General features: G+C 42.5%; 1 protein-coding gene across 1 annotated transcript; it reads right to left on the reverse strand.

Annotated features, from left to right (window-relative positions):
- Positions 1 to 638: 638 nt before the first annotated feature.
- Positions 639 to 7,227, reverse strand: LOC105915670 (leukocyte surface antigen CD53). Its single transcript, XM_021309288.2, has 8 exons — positions 7,087 to 7,227; positions 6,367 to 6,451; positions 5,922 to 6,110; positions 2,959 to 3,033; positions 2,774 to 2,878; positions 2,579 to 2,683; positions 2,401 to 2,484; positions 639 to 989 (listed from the first exon to the last, which is right to left on the reverse strand). The coding sequence occupies exons 2-8, from the start codon at positions 6,427 to 6,429 to the stop codon at positions 918 to 920; spliced, it is 693 nt and encodes a 230-aa protein (XP_021164963.2). The 5' UTR covers positions 6,430 to 6,451; positions 7,087 to 7,227; the 3' UTR covers positions 639 to 917.
- Positions 7,228 to 17,176: the final 9,949 nt, after the last annotated feature.

Below are 17,176 nucleotides of genomic sequence, written 5' to 3' on the forward strand. Positions count from 1 at the left end.
TGGTATTTATGTGAAGCAGGAAGTAACCAGCGCCGCGGTTCCAGCACGGCCCTGTTTTAGCCCACCTTCAGGGGTCTACGCCTCATCTGAGACACTGTGCTGCACCTGGAGACCGGCGGGGCGGGGCGGGGCGGGGCGGGGCCACCAAACTTTCCACAGCTGGTAGTTTCAGAGGAAGACGGCTGTATCAGTAGTTTCTTTATTTTGTCTTCTCATATCTTTAGGTGTCAGGGGTGTCCAGTTTGCAAATGGTGTATTCTGCTGTGTACAGTTACATTATTTTTTTTTTTAATTCCAGAAATTGTATTTGTATTTTTTTTTTCTTTTTGTCTGATGGTTTCGAACAGAACAAAATAATTTTAAAGTATAAATAAAATTCTAGTATTTTTTTCTAGTTTTTCTCTGTTTTTGGTCTTAAACTATTGATGCAGGATTTATTCTTGAGAGAAATAAATTAATCTGTGTTACGTTGTCCTGGGAAGTCTGGTTTTTCTTTGTTGTTTTCTTTATTCCTGCCTCGGCGTTAAACCTGAAATGCGATTGTTCTCTGCGCGGGTGAAAAAGAGGAAGTGGCTTTTTTTGTTGTGTATTTTTAAAGCCTCTGTCAAAGATGGCGGAAACACCAGTTAGACAGGAAGTGCAGATCATGTGACCCGAAAACACTTTATTGGTTTATCAGCTGATTCTTTTCAAGACGGATTACTGTGCATCAGAAACTGTTTAAAATACAGACATACAGGCAAAAACTGCAACAAGTGGGTTACATACAACAATCACCTCAGAAGGGACATAAAATACCTATACAAGGAAAGCTTTTGTAGAATGTTAGAAAAATAAAGAGAACTCCAAAGCTTTTCAGGAGGCCTAACTGTACAACTGCATTCTCGGCCCAAAGGGCGCCGGCTGAGCAGCGCTGGTTATAACTTGTAGCCCAGTCCAGACCTGCTGATGTGGCAGAAGAGCGTCATGGCGAAACACATGGCCAGGACCTGCAGGGACAGAGGACACGGTGACTTTGACAGGGAAGGTGGAGGAAACCAACAGCAGACGTTCTGAACAGAGGAGATCCAGCCCACGGTGGGCCGCAGTACCAGGCCCGCCTCACAGAAAGACACCGGCTCACATCAGGCTGGTCTCTGATCTCGCCTGTAAATGTTGGATCTTTTATTCAAGCATCAACGGGACTGGATGAGTGACCAGTGGCAGGGTTCAGAGAGCGGTGGCTGATCTGTCACGCTGGGGGGGGGGGGGGGGTCAAAGTTCAAATGAACCACTGGGTTTGACCAATGTGGCCACAGGTTCTGCACTCTAGGTAAACGCTCCCATTCTCTGGTTTATGCTTTAATTCAGGTCTCTGAGCAGAACTAAAGGAAGAAATGTTCTTTATTTTCACCCACATGGACCCTCCCAGCACTTTGAAAGGAGTGTGTGTGTGGGGGGGGGGGGGACTTGAGTTCATAAGCTGCATTTCCTCTTGTGTCCTTTTTTGCCTCATCGCTCCATTCTTCTCTTCCTTGTACAGGACTGTCTCAGAAAATTAGAATATTGTGATAAAGTTCTTTATTTTCTGTAATGCAATTAAAAAACATGAAATGTCATACATTCTGGATTCATTACAAATCCTTTTATTTCTTTTTGTGTCTTACCCTCCTGATGGAGGGTGTCAATGATGGTCTTCTGGACAGCAGTCAGATCAGCAGTCTTCCCATACTTGTGATTTAGTTTACTGAACCAAGCTGAGTGTTTTTCAAGGCTCAGGAAACCCTGCAGTGTTTCCAGTTAATTAGACGATTCAAGTGATTAGTTGAATAGCCTACTAGTATACTTTTTCACCATATTCTAATTTTCTGAGACAGCCCTGTATACTTCTTGATGTCTTTTCTTCCTTGTGTCCTCTCCTTTCTTATCCTACTATGGCCGTCGTTCCTTTCTGCACACATTTCAAAGCCTGCCATGCTTTAATAGCGAGCTTTAGTGTTTAGGGAGAAACCTGCTAAAAGCTTCCTGTAAAACTTGTAATCCAAAGCTAGACAGCGTAGGGACAGAAGATTCTGCAAAGTGCTCATTCTCAAACCTGACTGGCTCATGAGAGATCGCTACAGTTTTACCTCAAACGAAACTAGACCTGTTGAAGCCTTGGCATCTTTTAAACGCTTTAATAGAGCTCATGTAATAAAAATGAACCCAATATGGATCAACCGGTTGCCAAGGCCTCTGAGAAAGCAAACATCAGGGCTAAAATCCTCTGAGAGCATCTGCAGTCTCAGAGAGACGAGGTCCTCAGGTCCACAGCTTTGGGACGAGGTGGCTTGAAGCCAAAGGCTGTTTGTCCTATTTTGGCCATTTCTGACCTCAGTGGAGCTCCAGTAAGGCAACATTTTACTAAATGGCTGCACCTACCTCAATGATGCAGAGCAGGATGACAGAGATCCCAGTATTCAGGAAATTGTCTTCAAACCACTGTTTCATTTTTTCCAAACAGCCCTGCAAACACAGTGAGTGATGTGAGGATGATTTCATTTTAATAATGAGTGTCATTAGCACAGGCCTCGGTGTGAAAAGGTGTTAGTGCCGCTACCGTTTTAAAGTACTTCGGGCTTTCCGGGCTACATCCGCCCTTACAGCAGGAATGCGGGATGTTATTCTGCCAGTCAGTGTAGTTGATGACTCCACAGCATTCAAACTGTTTCCAAATGACAGAGAGAAAGAATCAGGATATGGTTTAACACCTCTGCCTCTGCAGAATGGGAGAAGGCGTCCTGTTTCTGCTCACCGTTTGCTGAACCACATCCCAGTCACTTTTTGAAGCTGGATCTGAAGTCTGATTTCTGGCCTGGTCCAAACCATCCCTGAGGTCCTTTGCCACTATTTCAGCGATCTGAACAGAGAGGTCAGAGAAACAGGTCCAGTCATCTTCAGCGTGAGCCCCGATGGACAAGGCTTCTGTGTGAGACCTACCGTGTTCTCATAAATGAGCATCAGGCACGCAGCAGTGAGTTCCACCAGCATCAGAATGAAGAGCACCAGGAAAAACTGCCGACAAAGGAAGCTTCAGTTTTACTCGTTAAAAAGATGAATTCTATAAATGCGCCACGTCAGAACGACAGTTAGACCCTCGGTCAATGCTGTGCAGTTCCCCTTTGCTGCGACTGCAGAACGTCTACCAACTCTGCACATCTAGGTTTGTGCTGATCTAGGTCTGGACTTTGACTAGGCCGTTCTAACATATGAGCATATTTTCCCTCTCCTAGCTGAAGAACACCACAGCATGACGTGGCCACCACCGGGTGTCGACGTAGGGATGGTGCTGTGCAGCATTAGTTTCCCATCATGCATAGCTTCTTACACGCCTCCCAAAAGGTATCATTTTGGATTTCTTCTGGCTTTCCTTCTGACCCTCTTTCATAAAAGCCAGAGCTGTAGAGTTGTGAATCTCTGCAGCTCCTCCAGAGTTTCCGTGGCCTTAACTGAACACAGAAGCCAGAGTAAAATGATCCATGTTTGCTTTCACTCTGGCTGAGATCAGGTAGTTCAGGTTAAGGTTCTGCTCTCACTGGTTTAACAGTGTAACACTATCAGCTTCAACTGAAGCTAACTGGACTTCCTGACTTAGTTTCTGATCAATGGTACTTTCCCATAAAGATGCTGTTAAAGGGAAAACTTGGGCCTTATAACTAAAGCATTTTACAGGATTAGTTCAACTAAAAAAGTGCGCTTTGTTACTGGATCCAAACCCTTCAAATATGGTATCTGCGTTTTCAGAATATGTCCTCAGAAGGGAAAAAAAGTTCAAAGGCTTCAAAACTTTGACATTTCAATAAAAAAAAGGTCTTAATATGTTTGTGACTGACTTGTGATCAGTGGTTAGACTGAAACCCCTCACTGGGGTAGTCCAGGCGTTCCAGTGGGTTAAAGCTGTCGGTATGTCAGCTGCAGTTCTTCACTTTTTAAACATCTCCACTTTGATGGAATATTAAAAACCTCATGCAAACAAAAACCAGTCCAGTTTTTAAAAATACCACGGCGGTCCACTCCAGCACCGATAGATGCTCCTTTACGTCCGTACGGCATGACGCTGCCACCAGCGTGTGTCGCCATGGTGTGCTCACACACACACACACACACACACACACACACCATGTGAGGGTTGGACTCTGAAGTTAAAGTCCCCGTTTCTGACGAATAAAGTTGATTCTGACACGTACTCTTCAGTGTTTTGGACTCATCCAATCAGAGTACTGCTAAAAGGCACTTCTCATGGGCTTTCTTCAACAATGACTCTTCTTGCTACGCTTCCATAAAAGCCAGATTTGTGGAGACTCCTGACTGGTGGTGCTGAAGGCTGAGCTGTGGATCTAAGCCACCATGGGCCTCCTGGTTACTGCTCTGATTAATGCTCTCCTTGTCCAGCCTGTCAGTTTCGGAGGACGTCCATGTCTTGGTAAGTCTGCAGGTGGTCCGTCCTCTGTCCACGGTCCGGTGATGGATTGATCAGAGCTCTGGGAGCTGTTCTGAGCTTAGGATATTGTTTTAGAACCTGACCCTGTTATACTTAGGGCTAATTACCCAGTATAAACTATTTACTAATGGGTGGTGTGGATTAATGAGAGGTGTCGGAGTTAATGGGGCTAAATGCAAAAGTTTTTTGCCTTATTTGTGAACAACATCAAAACCATGTATCATTTTTTCTTTCACTTCACAATTATGGCCTATTTTGTATTGATCTACCACCCAAAATCCCGATGAAGATTGGATGGAGGTTCAGGGATTCTGGCCGGACATCAACCTCAGCCTGCTCTGTGAATCACCGTCAGAAAGGACCCCCACTCACTAACTACACAGTTGATTCAGTCATGTTTATTTAACCTCATCTAGAGGTTATATTATGTCAATTTATCTTTAGCCTATTTGACATCTTTAACATCTGCTTACAGTCGCCTGTGTAGAAAGAGGGAGTTACTCCTTGATGAAAATAATGTTTTATCTTCTGAGGAAGAACCAGAATCCTCCTGGACCGCTGAAAGATTTGAATTTAAGGAACAAGCCGCTGCTGCTGTGTTGATGTTAATGTTCTTTTGAGACATGTCTTCCAGGCTTGAGGGAATAACTACTGCAGCTGTGAACCTCCTCTGACTTTGATGTCATTTTAATTCTGCTTCAGGGTCAAATAATACGTTTTAGATCTAGGAAACGTGGGGTAACCCTTCCCAAAACAGTGTTTAAAGGGGCCTCGGCAAAAAACATATATTCATCTTCAAATAAAACAATAAATGCCAAGCATTCGTCCTGATCATTTTTATTTAGTGCTTGATCTCGGACTTTTCCTCTTTCTTTTCCCACCTCCGCAGGGCGTTGCTGACTCGGCTACTCACTGAGCGCGTGCACAATATCAAACTTCCAGTCACATGGTCTTGTTATGGTAAATATACACAAAAGTGCTTCATCTACTAACAAGCAGACCAAAAACAAAGTGTAAATCACAGAACAAAAATATAATAAACCAATAATTTAATCGGAAAACCTGCCAACTAAATTCATACAGTCACAGTACATGGCGAGGCCCTTTCATATTTTCTGTCCTCTCACAACAAAGCCCCCTTAAAGTTTGCACCTCACCCTGGAGTCTGCAGTGACTTTACTCATGTCAAAGGCTGTTACCGCCGTGACAATCATCAGTTACAAGCCCAGCTTTTTACTTCCACCATGGGAACCCTCTTCCACTCTGCTCCTCAGCTCAGATTTATATCAAGTGAAGCCACCGAGGAGCTTATTTACCGCAAGGCAGAAACTAACTGCCAACAAACGCTCTGCAGGACCCCATTTCCAAAAGAATGAAATAATCCACCACCACCGTGTGTGTGTGTGTGTGTGTGTGTGTGTGTGTGTGTGTGTGTGTGTGTGTGTGCGTGTGTGTGTGTTACCGTCAGGAGGAGGCAGCGGTTCTCTTTTAGAGCTCCCAGGAAGCCCAGGAAGGACACACAGGTGATGATGATGCCGCTGATCAGCAGCATGCTGGGTATGTTCAGGCTGGCCAGGGACGGGGTCAACGAGGTTATCTTGAAGGTCACCATCAGGTAAACGCCTAAGCTCAGAACCGCCACACCACACACCTGCCAGCAGGGAGAACGCAGACGTTCATCTTTCACAGCTTATTACACACAGCAGCTGATGGACTATTAGTGTATCATTACAGCTGATCCTGTTATCACATTTAAAACCAGCTGTTAGGCGGCTAGACTTCAGCTGGATTTGCCCCAGATGTGAGGGCAGAACATTTTGTGGGACTCGGGTTAGCGTGACAGGAGCGCAGACAACACGGTTGAAAGTGATTCTTAGCGTAATGCAACATGATTGAGACATACGTACAAAGCAAAGGAAGTTGGCGACACACATGGTGTACTTTAAACACTTGAGGCAGCCTTGAGCCATGGTGCACCTCTGCTGATGGAACCTGCAACAACAAACAGACACACACGTGAATATTTCCTCCCAATATCGATAGAAAAGCCCAGAATCCTGATTGTCGTCACTTTTTATTCAGCGTTTCTAACGTGTTCCTGCCAAACACCGGGGACACCCAGCAGGGAGGGGTGGGTGACGCGTCTCACTTCCTGTCTGCCGCCACCATTTACAAGAACATCTTAATAAGTTTCTCCCTAACGTGATCAAACCGATATAGCTTCATGTGGCTAGAACTTGACCGGAGGGGGGGGATTAAATCCCAACATACACCAAACATTAATGGGTAAAAATCCACCTTCAAAGTAAACTTTCAAAGATTTCGACCTATTTCACCTGAGCTGTAATGACCTCATGAAGGCCAATGTCGGATGTTTTTGAACCAATTTTTTTAATAAAACCAGTTTTAATAATAAACTAACTCCCAGCGCCATCTCCAACTTTTCAGTTCAACTTATCTTTGACACATTTTGACCATCTTCATTATTGTTTATATTTTCCGAAGCCACTATTCTTCAACGTGAAAAAAAAAGCAGATGATGAACAGTAAAATTAGACTAGTAAACCTGGCAGAGCTGATAAAAACTGTGGGATAAAGGCTAAAAAACAACCAAGCGAGCCCTTTACCTGTTTGGTAGAAGTTGGATCCGTTCGGCTCAGTTTTCAGACTGAAGTTGAGTGAACCCTGCTGCTGTTCACACTTCCCCTTCGCATTGTGCTGTGGACTGCGCCGAGCAGCTCACGGGGCTTTCAGCGGCCCGAGTCACTTCCTCTTTCTGAGCTTCAGCTACATGGAAAAACCTCTGAGTGACAGAGAGCAGGAGAGACATGGCCTCAGGATTGACAGAATTAGGCCGAAAAAAAAAAACACCCCGCACTGAGTCACACCGGCAGCAGCTGTGACTTCATCTGATGAACGCATCTGAAGGAAAAAAAGTATTCATACCCCTTAGACCTCCACACGTTTCGCATCTTGTCATGTTCCAGTCACGACCGTCGGAGTATTTCATCAGGATGGTGGGCAGCAGACAGGTCAGGGAGAGAGGTGTGGGGACGTTTGAAGCGGGAATCTGAAAAGTTTTTAATATTTTAGAGAACTGATCATTTCTAAAAATGGAAAGAGCGTGGAACAATCTGGCCTTTGAGGCAAAAAGAAAGCCTTTAGTGAAATAAACTCGTAATCAATCCATTTTATAGTTTGCTACGACTCATGTAGGCAAACATGTGGAAGGAGTTCTGATCAGATAACAGAAGGTTTTCCCACAATATGTTACATTTGTCTGAAAACGAGCCCTGCACATGACTCTGAACGCACTCTAACCACACGGTGGTGGCGGCATGATGCTGTGGCAGGGGCGGTTCTAGACAGGGGCCAACAGGGGCCCATGCCCCTGTAGAAATGGTCCTGGCCCCTGTTATGGCCCCTGTACTAAAGACATGATATTAAATACACTTCTCATAATTATTTCCAATGGTAAAGAAACCATAACTGACTGGTCCCTTTGACCAATATTATTTTTTACCTATGCAGTTTTGGGTGGCTGTGATGCTGTGGGGATGCTTTTTCTCTGCAGGGACGTGGGAGCTGGTCAGAGTTGACGTGTAGATGGATGGAGCCAAACACGGGACAACCCTGGGAGTCCAGAAGACCTGAGACTGGGGCCGAGGCTCGCCTCCCAGCAAGATAACGACCAAAAAGCAGATGTACAACAGAAGGCTTTGGATTCAATCAGATTTGTCAAAGTCCAGAGCTAAATGCAATTTGGAATTTGGGACAGCTGCAAAAGAAGCTGGTTCATGTGGACACAGGGCGGCTGAAAACTAATTTGCACCAAATGTTCTGACTTGGATTTATTTATTTTTTTTGTTAAAAACATTGTTAAAACTAATACGTAATTATTGGACGCCACAATTTTACATTCATTTGTGTTGGCGTTTCGCACAAAATGCCCAAAAAGTGCATTGAAGAGGCGGCTCTTCTGCAGACCGCTGAGATTGCACCTGAACTTGGAGCAGAAATGGATTAATGGAAGAGAAGAATCCCTTAATAATGGGAACCAGCAGGTCTGCAGGAGGCAACTTCCTGTGGTAAACCTTATTTCGAAGGGTTTACCACAGGAAGATGCTTATTATAATAATCTGTTCATGAACAGATCCCCCTAAAATATATAGACGCACTCACACAAAAATATGCATTTTACTTCTGTTTTTTTAGCAACGGAGAGAGAGCTTCTCACGGAATCATTTGCATAAACAGTCTGTTGAAGAAGTTTGCTTCTTTTTTTCTTCCTTTCTCAGTGCTCTGTGAGACGTTTCTCAAATCATAAAACCAGAAAGTCCAAAAAGGTCTAAAAAAAATCCATCTACCAAACTTGTTAATGCATTCATGCAGATTTATTTTAAATGCAGCTGACCTCTGTAAACCTGCGTTTTAATAAAACCATGTTCAGCTCGGACTACAGAATTTACCCGAGCTCAGCTTCCCAGCACAGGTCAGGGCACTAGAATGAGTAATAGAGAAATGTCACAAACTACATGCTTATTTAAAGCCTGACGCAAAGTCTTATAAGGAACTTACCTAAACCACCAGAACAGGAAATCCCGGAGGCCATATTTAGGCCCCTTGTTCCGGTAAACACCCAGTGAGGTTCTAAGTAGCCGCAATGCCTGTTACTGCCTAATGAAGTGGTGATGCTTGTTGATGGTGTGTTGCACTCATAAATCTGAATTTTATCGTTCCACATCAGTAAAAAAACAACGAGGAGGGATCCGGGATTCTGACTCAATAACTCTGAGGTTCTTCACCGACCCGCAGCACCGACCCGCAGCAGGCTGGCTGTAAAGTGCAGCGATGAACTGTTTAGGCAGACAGTCATTAAAGCAGTTAGACACACTATTCTGGGCAACATGTTCTTGTGCTACGGCGTTTCAATGCAATAAAAGCAGAGAAATAGCTATCGGTCTGATCAAACCCATCAGCAAATGTTTGGGTAGGATCTCATTTCAAGACCCTAGTTTGACCTTCTGAGTCAAATCAGAATTGGAATCAACTTTATTGAACAAGTTTTGTGGGTACAAACAAGGAATTTGACTTTGGACTCCAACACTTGTATCATGTAGAAAACAGAGAGACGCCCAAAACAACAAACTACCATCTATAACAGAAGAATCATTATTTGGGGGAAAAACGGTGAGAACAGGGGCGGTATGTACAGGAGATTTTTTTATTTCATTTCTGCCCCTTACATACATATCTGTAGGTATGCATATGTTGGTAGTAGCTGGCTACCCTGGCTGTAAGGTGTTCATCGTGGTACATAGCATCCATGTAGAACGTTGGCAACAGGGATCATCTCACACCATAACACCACGTCCACCATGCATCACACAACAGGAAACCTTGGTTGATTGTCCACTGCTTTCGTTTCTTAGCCTAAATAGTTTCTTTTCTAGAAATCATTTTTAGTTTTTCTCCTTGTTTGTCTCCGGCAGTTGGATAGAGGCATCTGATTCACTCATTCTCCTTAAACTGACTGGTGCCTATCCTGTTCAGCAAACACGCTGGCTCTAATCTAAGACGCTGACGGGACATTTCTCTATCTTTCCTGGGACGCAGTTTCATCACGATGTATGACTGCTGCTGCAGTCATGTTTGCACACATTCAAGGTTCTAATAATACCCCCAGACTGACCATGATGTCTGAAAATAAAATGGGTCATCAATGGGTCATCAATTCTCTCTTACCTGCAGATCTTGATACTGCTGTGTGGAGGATGTTTTCAAAAAGGAAGTCTTTAATACCACTTTGCAGAGACTCAAATAAAACTGCATTGAAACTATTTCACAGAAGTGAAAGCTGGTGAAGTATCCAGTAACAGCTAAAATACTAGGGACCAACTTAGTCCCAACTAAGGGTGACTGTGGCTTGATGGGTTGAGGAGCTGTTTAGCATTCGGAAGGTTGTCAATGTGACCCTAGGCAAGGCACTTAACCCCAAATTGCCTACCGAGCTGCGTATTGGTGTATGAATGTGAGTGTGATTGGGTGAATGTGGCTCTAGTGTACAGCGCTTTGGGTGATCAGTATGACTGTAAAAGCTCTATATAAGTTAATTTAACTTTATTTGCTGACCAACCAGTTAAGCTTTCTGAGTTATCAAAATATTAGCTTCATCTAAACCTTCAACTTGTATGTTAGGCCCAATCCCACCCAGGTTACATCAGGAAGTATTCCCTCTGATTACTCCCTCTATTTTAGGTATGATTAATATATCCTTAGTAAACAAAAATGGACCACAGGCTTTTAAGACCGCTGTAATTAAATCTTTAACTAAGAAACCTTCTTTTGATCAAGATGACTGTTAGATTTAAGTATACACTGTTTTAGTCCCCCCAGGGTCTTTGCCCTATAAAAATGGTCTCTATTGTAGACTTCTTTAGTAATAAAAAAAATCTTCAAACAGAAAGTATCCTTTAATATATTTAATCTAACAAGTCAGATTAAGGGTACAGATCAGTACTGGACTCTCATACATAAAACAACAAGGTAATGATGAGCGTGCTGTTGGAATTAAATGAAAAGCAATAGGCTGGTTTAAATCTTATCTGTTTAAATCTATTCTTTGAAAAAGAAACTGCTAAGTCAGTCACTTCATCTGGGTGGCATTAAATTGGCCTCTGGTATTAAAAGGAAAAAAACCTTGGTGTTATGTTTGACCAGCAAATGTCATTTAAATCCTATGTTAATCAGGTTTCTAGAATTTACTTATTTTCACCTTGACAAAATTTAAAATGTTGTGTCTGGGAGTGACACTGCAAAACTAGTCCATGCATTTGTTACTTCAAGGCTGGACTATTATAATTCTTTACCACCAGAAAGTCCCCAAAATGCAGTTCAAAGTCTTCAGCTGATCCAAAACACGCCATCAAGAGTTCTGATGAAAATTAAGAAGAGAGATCACATTTCCCCTACTTTAGCTTCCCATCATTTGCTTCCTATTAATCCAAAATATAATTCAAAATTCTTACATATATATAAAGCCCTTAATAATCAAGCTGTCATGAGATGTGGAATGCAGCTCTAGTGGAATCTGGGCATTCGGCATTTGAAGCTGGTGAACTTCTTACCAGAAGGCAGCATGGTGAACAATCCATGATGACAGTGAAAGGGCTCATTTATCTAAGCCCTGGTCAGGCAGCGTCTGTAAGCAGCGTCACGGATGGAGGGAACACTGTCCGGATGATTCTCTCTGCTGTCCTCCCCTCTCTAACTCCACGTCCGCTCTGAGGTGTTGCACACTCTCTGTTGTCCCTCTGTAGAAAGTGAGGATGGGATGCAGAGAGGGCAGACGCTGCGTGGGGAGGGACCAGGTCAAAGAGTCTGTGATCTGCATCCCCAGTGTCGTTGATGAGGAGTGTGACTTTGTTGTCCCTGATGAGACCCACCACTGTTGTATCATCCGCAGACCTAATGATGTGGTTGGTACTGAACCTGGCACAGCAGTCCTGGGTCAGGATGAAGAGCGGTGTGCTCAGTACGCAGCCCTGGGGGGAGCCGGTGCTGAGAGAGATGACGAATTTGGAAGCTTTAGCCATCAGGCTCCTCTGCTTGAACCGACTCCCTGATTTAATCAGTGAGACAGGCACTCTGTCAACTTTTAAGACCAGGCTTAAAACCTTTCTTTTTGATAACATTTATGGTTAAAGTTGCTTCGGTTATCCTATAGCTGTAGTTGTGCTGCTATAGACTTAAAGACCACTTTCCCTCACTTTGTTGAATTCTCCTACTACTCGCCAATTTTGTATCATTTGCTATTTCAACTTTTAACTTTGTTCTCTGTTGTTTTCCCTTCTTTTCATAGTAGCTACATCTGACCCGGTGTTCTGTTTAGCTGTCACAACATCCTGGATGGGGGCATCGCCTGAGCTGCCGCTGACAACTTCATGTTCTCCTGTAGATGATGATTAGCCTGGTCTTCTAGTGTTAATATTATTATTATTAATAATAATAATAATAATAATAATAATAATAATAATAATAATAATAATAATAATAATAATAATAATAATAATACATTTACTTTTAACAGCGCCTTTCTTGACACTCAAGGTCACTTTACAGACAATAAGAAATAAAAATACAAAAATACAAATACAGGGAACATAAAAACAGTTATGAAGAGGGACAAGAACAGTGTATTTACAAATAAGGAAGCTGGAACAGGTGGGTTTTGAGTCTGGTTTTGAACAGGGGGAGAGAGTCAATTCTGCAGAGGTCAGGCGGGAGTGAGTTCCAGAGCTGGGGTTTAATCCTGGGGTTCCTCTGCTAAACATATCTATTGGCTAAGCTTTTACTGCAGCTAATTGTACGTGCTCTCTGTCATCCTTTAAAGTGAACACTGGCTCAGAGCTTATCTGCTTAGCTGGGTTTCTTTCCTAAATAAAGCCAATAAAGGAGCAGGTACTGCCACTACTCTTTTATATTTCTCTCACATAGAAAGTATCCCTGGATGGGCGCTTCTGTGTTCTGTGTGTACGCTCTATCTTCTCAAACCTCCAGTCAGTTGTGGCAGACTGAGCCTTGTTCTGCTGGAGTTTTCCTCTCCACTGTTGTTACATGCATGCTCAGTATGAGCGATTGCTGCAAAGTCAACAACACATTACAAGCAACTGTCCACAGTCAGACTCCAAACTCAACCATGGACAAGACCAAAGAGCTGTCGAGGGAAACCGGGGAGAAAATTGTAGATCTGCACCAGGCTAGGAAGAGTGAATCTACAGTAGACAAGCAGGTTGGTGTGAATAAATCAATCTCGGGAGCAATTGTAAAAATTGCCCCTCGAAAGATCTCATCCCATGGGGTCAAAATTATCATGAGAACGATAAGCAAAAACCCCAGAACTACATGAAGGGACCTGATGAAAGACCTGCAGAGAGCTTGAATAAACAAAGGCTACCATCAGTACTATTTCAATTCAATTTATTTATATAGCGCCAATTCATGTAATCTTAAGGCACTTTACAAAGTTAAATTCAATCAAATCATACAGATTGGTCAAAAAGTTTCCTCTCTAAGGAAACCCAGTAGATTGCATCAAGTCTTGACAAGCAGCATTCCTGTGCTAAGAACCCTTAGCACAGGAATGCTGCTGTGGCTCTACGCTCGTGAAAGAGCGTAGAGCCACAGTGAGAGTCGTCTGCATTGTCCATGGCTTTGCAGCAATCCCTCATACTGAGCATGCATGAAGTGACAGTGGAGAGGAAAACTCCCCTTTAACAGGGAGGAAAACCTTCAGCAGAACCAAAACCAGGCTCAGTGTGAACGGTCATCTGCCTCGACCCACTGGGGGTTAGAAAAGACAGAGAAGAGACACAAAAAGCACAGAAGCACACATTGATCCAGGAATCTGTTCTATGTTATATGGTAATAGCGGGTGATCTGTCTTCCCTGGATGATGGCACAGCTAACAGAACGCCAGACCAGGTGTACCTACTATGAAGAAAAGAAATGACAGAGAACAAACAAGTTAAAAGTTTAAATAACAACAATGCAAATTGGAGAACAGTAGGAGAACTCAGCAGAGTGTGAAAAATAGACCATGATGTCCTCCAGCAGCCTCACTGCAAAAGCAGAACTTAAAATAAGTAAAATGTTCTTAAAATGAGTGTGGTTGTCCTTGATTTGAGCAGGTAAATAAGATGATTTGCCAATGGAATAAGATTTTTGCACTTAAAATAGGAACAAATCTCCATCATCTTATTTCAAGTGCAGGATGTCTAATTATCTTATTTTAGGGGTCAAAATACTCATTCCATTGGCAAATAATCTTATTTACCTGCTCAAATCAAGGACAAATACACTAACTTTAAGAACATTTTACTTATTTTTAGATCCATTTTTGCAGAGCCTATTACACCTCGCCAAGAGGGATTCAAATCCTGTAGTGTCAGGTATGTGCCCCTGTTTAAGCCAGTACCTGTCCAGGCCCTTCGGATGTTTGCCAGAGAGCATATGTATGATCCAGAAGAGGACTGGGAGCATATCCTGTGGTCAGGTGAAACCGAAATAGAAATTTGTGGCGCAAACTCAACTCATCGTGTTTGGAGAAAGAAGAATGCAGAGTTGCATTCCAAGAACACAGTACTTACTGTGAAGCATGGGGGTGGAAACATCATGCTTTGGGACTGTTTTTCTGCAAAGGGGACTGAACAACTGATCCGTGTTAAGGAAAGAATGAACGGGGCCATGTATTATGAGATTTTAAGCCAAACCCTCCTTCCATCAGTGAGAGCATTGACGATGGAACATGGCTGGGTCTTCCAGCATGACAATGATACCAAGCACACCGCTCCGTAAAAAAGCATTACAAGGTCCTGGAGTGGCCTAGCCAGTCTCCAGACCCCATACTACAAAGTATTAAGTTGAACTTTTGTTATTGACCAAATACTTATTTTCCACCATAAATTACAAATGAATTATTTGAAAATCCTACAATGTCATTTCCTGGATTCCCCCCCCCCCCCCCCCCCCCACTTGTCTCTCATAGTTAATGTGAACCTATGATGAAAATTACAGGCCTCGCCCATCTTTCAAAGCAGGAGAACCTGCTCAATCAGTGGCTGACTAAATACTTTTTTGCCCCACTGTATCATCCTACCTCCCTTCTTTGATCTTCACAAACACCCACCTTCACGCTTACGGTGTCAGAGAATAATAGCTTTAAAATACTTTTACATCAGTTCAACGCTTCTGTTTTTTCACCCAAAGGTGTAAATACGGAAAACAAGTGGTGACTTTGTGTCAATGGAAACAGATGTCCTCATGTCATTCCTCATCTGTAGTGCACTGAAGTGTAACCCAGCTAATGAAGCATGGGCAGAATGAGGCGTGGTAGAGGAACCCTGTGACACTGGTTTCATGTTTAAACCCGGGCCACACCCTCATTTTACCAGATTACAGTTTGTTGTAAATGTGTGGTGAGGGAAGAAATTAGGCTGCATTATCAAATAATTGAGGAAATGAGTTTGTGGACACAACAGACGTCCTCAACTGGTTGCCTAAAAGTAGAATGATACCCTAAGTCCCCCAGACTGCAGGAGAACAGACTGAATGGAGAAGTTTTGGCATTAACTCATGTGCTGAGGTGGATTCAATCATTTTGGGGCCCAATTTCAAACACAGTCATGGGGCCTCATCATTCCTTTATTTGAATTGTTTTTGAGTTTATTTAGATGACAGACTTTAACATTTTCTTTGCTTGGGGTTTAAATTAAGTTTGCCCTCTAAATTCTCCATGAATCTTCACATTGAAAATCTTTGAAAAATAATCTATTACAAGTGATTTCTCCACAGCTGTGGATGTTTGCACTGTCGAGGAGTATAGTTCTGGTGGTTGACGGGGATAGATGGGTTAACTTTTGTAACTGCAAACATAAACAGGGACATAAAGAACCGAAACCTCAGACTACATTTACTGACTTTCACTCAATCTGAGACAACCGCTTTCCAGGAAGTGTTTATGACATTATCAACTCTCACTGCTGTGTTCAGTTACTGTTCAACACATCAGTATTATATCCAAATATGTCTAAATAATGGCTCCTAGCTCCTGTTCCTTGACCTTTCATGGGTCAACAGTAGGAACTCTATCATGAGAAAGAAAGGAGCTTCAGACTGCTGTGATCAATTCGGACAGCCTTTAACTCCGACGTCATTACGTGACGGAAACACACATGGATGATGCGAGTCAGATTTGGGCCTACAGCCTTTAGAAAAGGAACCACAAAGAGTGCGCTCTCTTCTCTCTGGACATTTTGTTGTTTTCTCTGAGGGGGCTGTGCCGATACGTCACGCTAAAGCTGGGATTCCTAAAGGGTTCTTAGCACAGGTAAGGGACATCCCGGGGTTCCTAGACAAAAACTAGGGTAAATTAAATATTCTTGGCAGTCAGTTAGCTGATGACACCATCATCTTCTTACATAATCTAAAAGAAATGCCTAAAATTCTTCAGCTAATTGAAGAATTGTCAAAGGCATCAGGGCTTGAACAAAATTTAAATAAATGTGAGATTTTACCATTAAAGGAATGTCCTATAACTTCTGCCTTTAATATTCCTATTAAATCCGATGTTAAATATGTGGGCCTTTTTATAGATAAAAAAATAGAAATAGAAAATCTTAATATTTGAGAAAAACTACAGAAATTCAAAATGTTTCTAAATAAGTGGACAGCAGGGATTTATCTATTCTGGGAAGTATATTTCTCATGAAAATGGGGAGTCTCTCTAGGCTTATATATCCTGCCTATACACTAGGAATACCCAAATTAGCACTTAATTCTATTAATCGGATGAACTTTGATTTCATATGCAAACAGAAAACACATTATATCAGACAAAGTAACCTTATGAAAAAGTTTGAAGATGTATTACACAAATCTTCATTTGATCAAAAGAAGTAAAAAAATCCTAACATTTATGTAAAGCTTCCCATTCCTCCAAAAGCTAAGATAGTCCACTTCAAAACTCTCTCAGGTGTTTACCCATCAAACGATTTTCTCAGATGCATTTTGCTATTGGCGACTATACTTGGATATGGGATGATGTGCATTGTGAAATTTTAATTCACAAATGTGGATTTCTAAAAGCCAAGCCATCTTTCCTGTTCTTCCACAAAGAACTCCAACAATTTTGCTCATCTTTGAAGCTGATGGACAAAC

Source organism: Fundulus heteroclitus, chromosome 12 (assembly GCF_011125445.2).
Source record: "Fundulus heteroclitus isolate FHET01 chromosome 12, MU-UCD_Fhet_4.1, whole genome shotgun sequence".
Taxonomy (NCBI): Eukaryota; Metazoa; Chordata; class Actinopteri; order Cyprinodontiformes; family Fundulidae; genus Fundulus; species Fundulus heteroclitus.

Coding starts and splice junctions, on each gene's coding strand:
- LOC105915670 (XM_021309288.2), bottom strand. CDS start 6,429: ATGGCTCAAGGCTGCCTCAAGTGTTTAAAGTACACCATGTGTGTCGCC. Junction 2,879..2,958: donor TGCTCATTTATGAGAACACG/GTAGGTCTCACA, acceptor CTCTCTGTTCAG/ATCGCTGAAATAGTGGCAAA. Junction 2,485..2,578: donor GCCCGAAGTACTTTAAAACG/GTAGCGGCACTA, acceptor CTGTGTTTGCAG/GGCTGTTTGGAAAAAATGAA.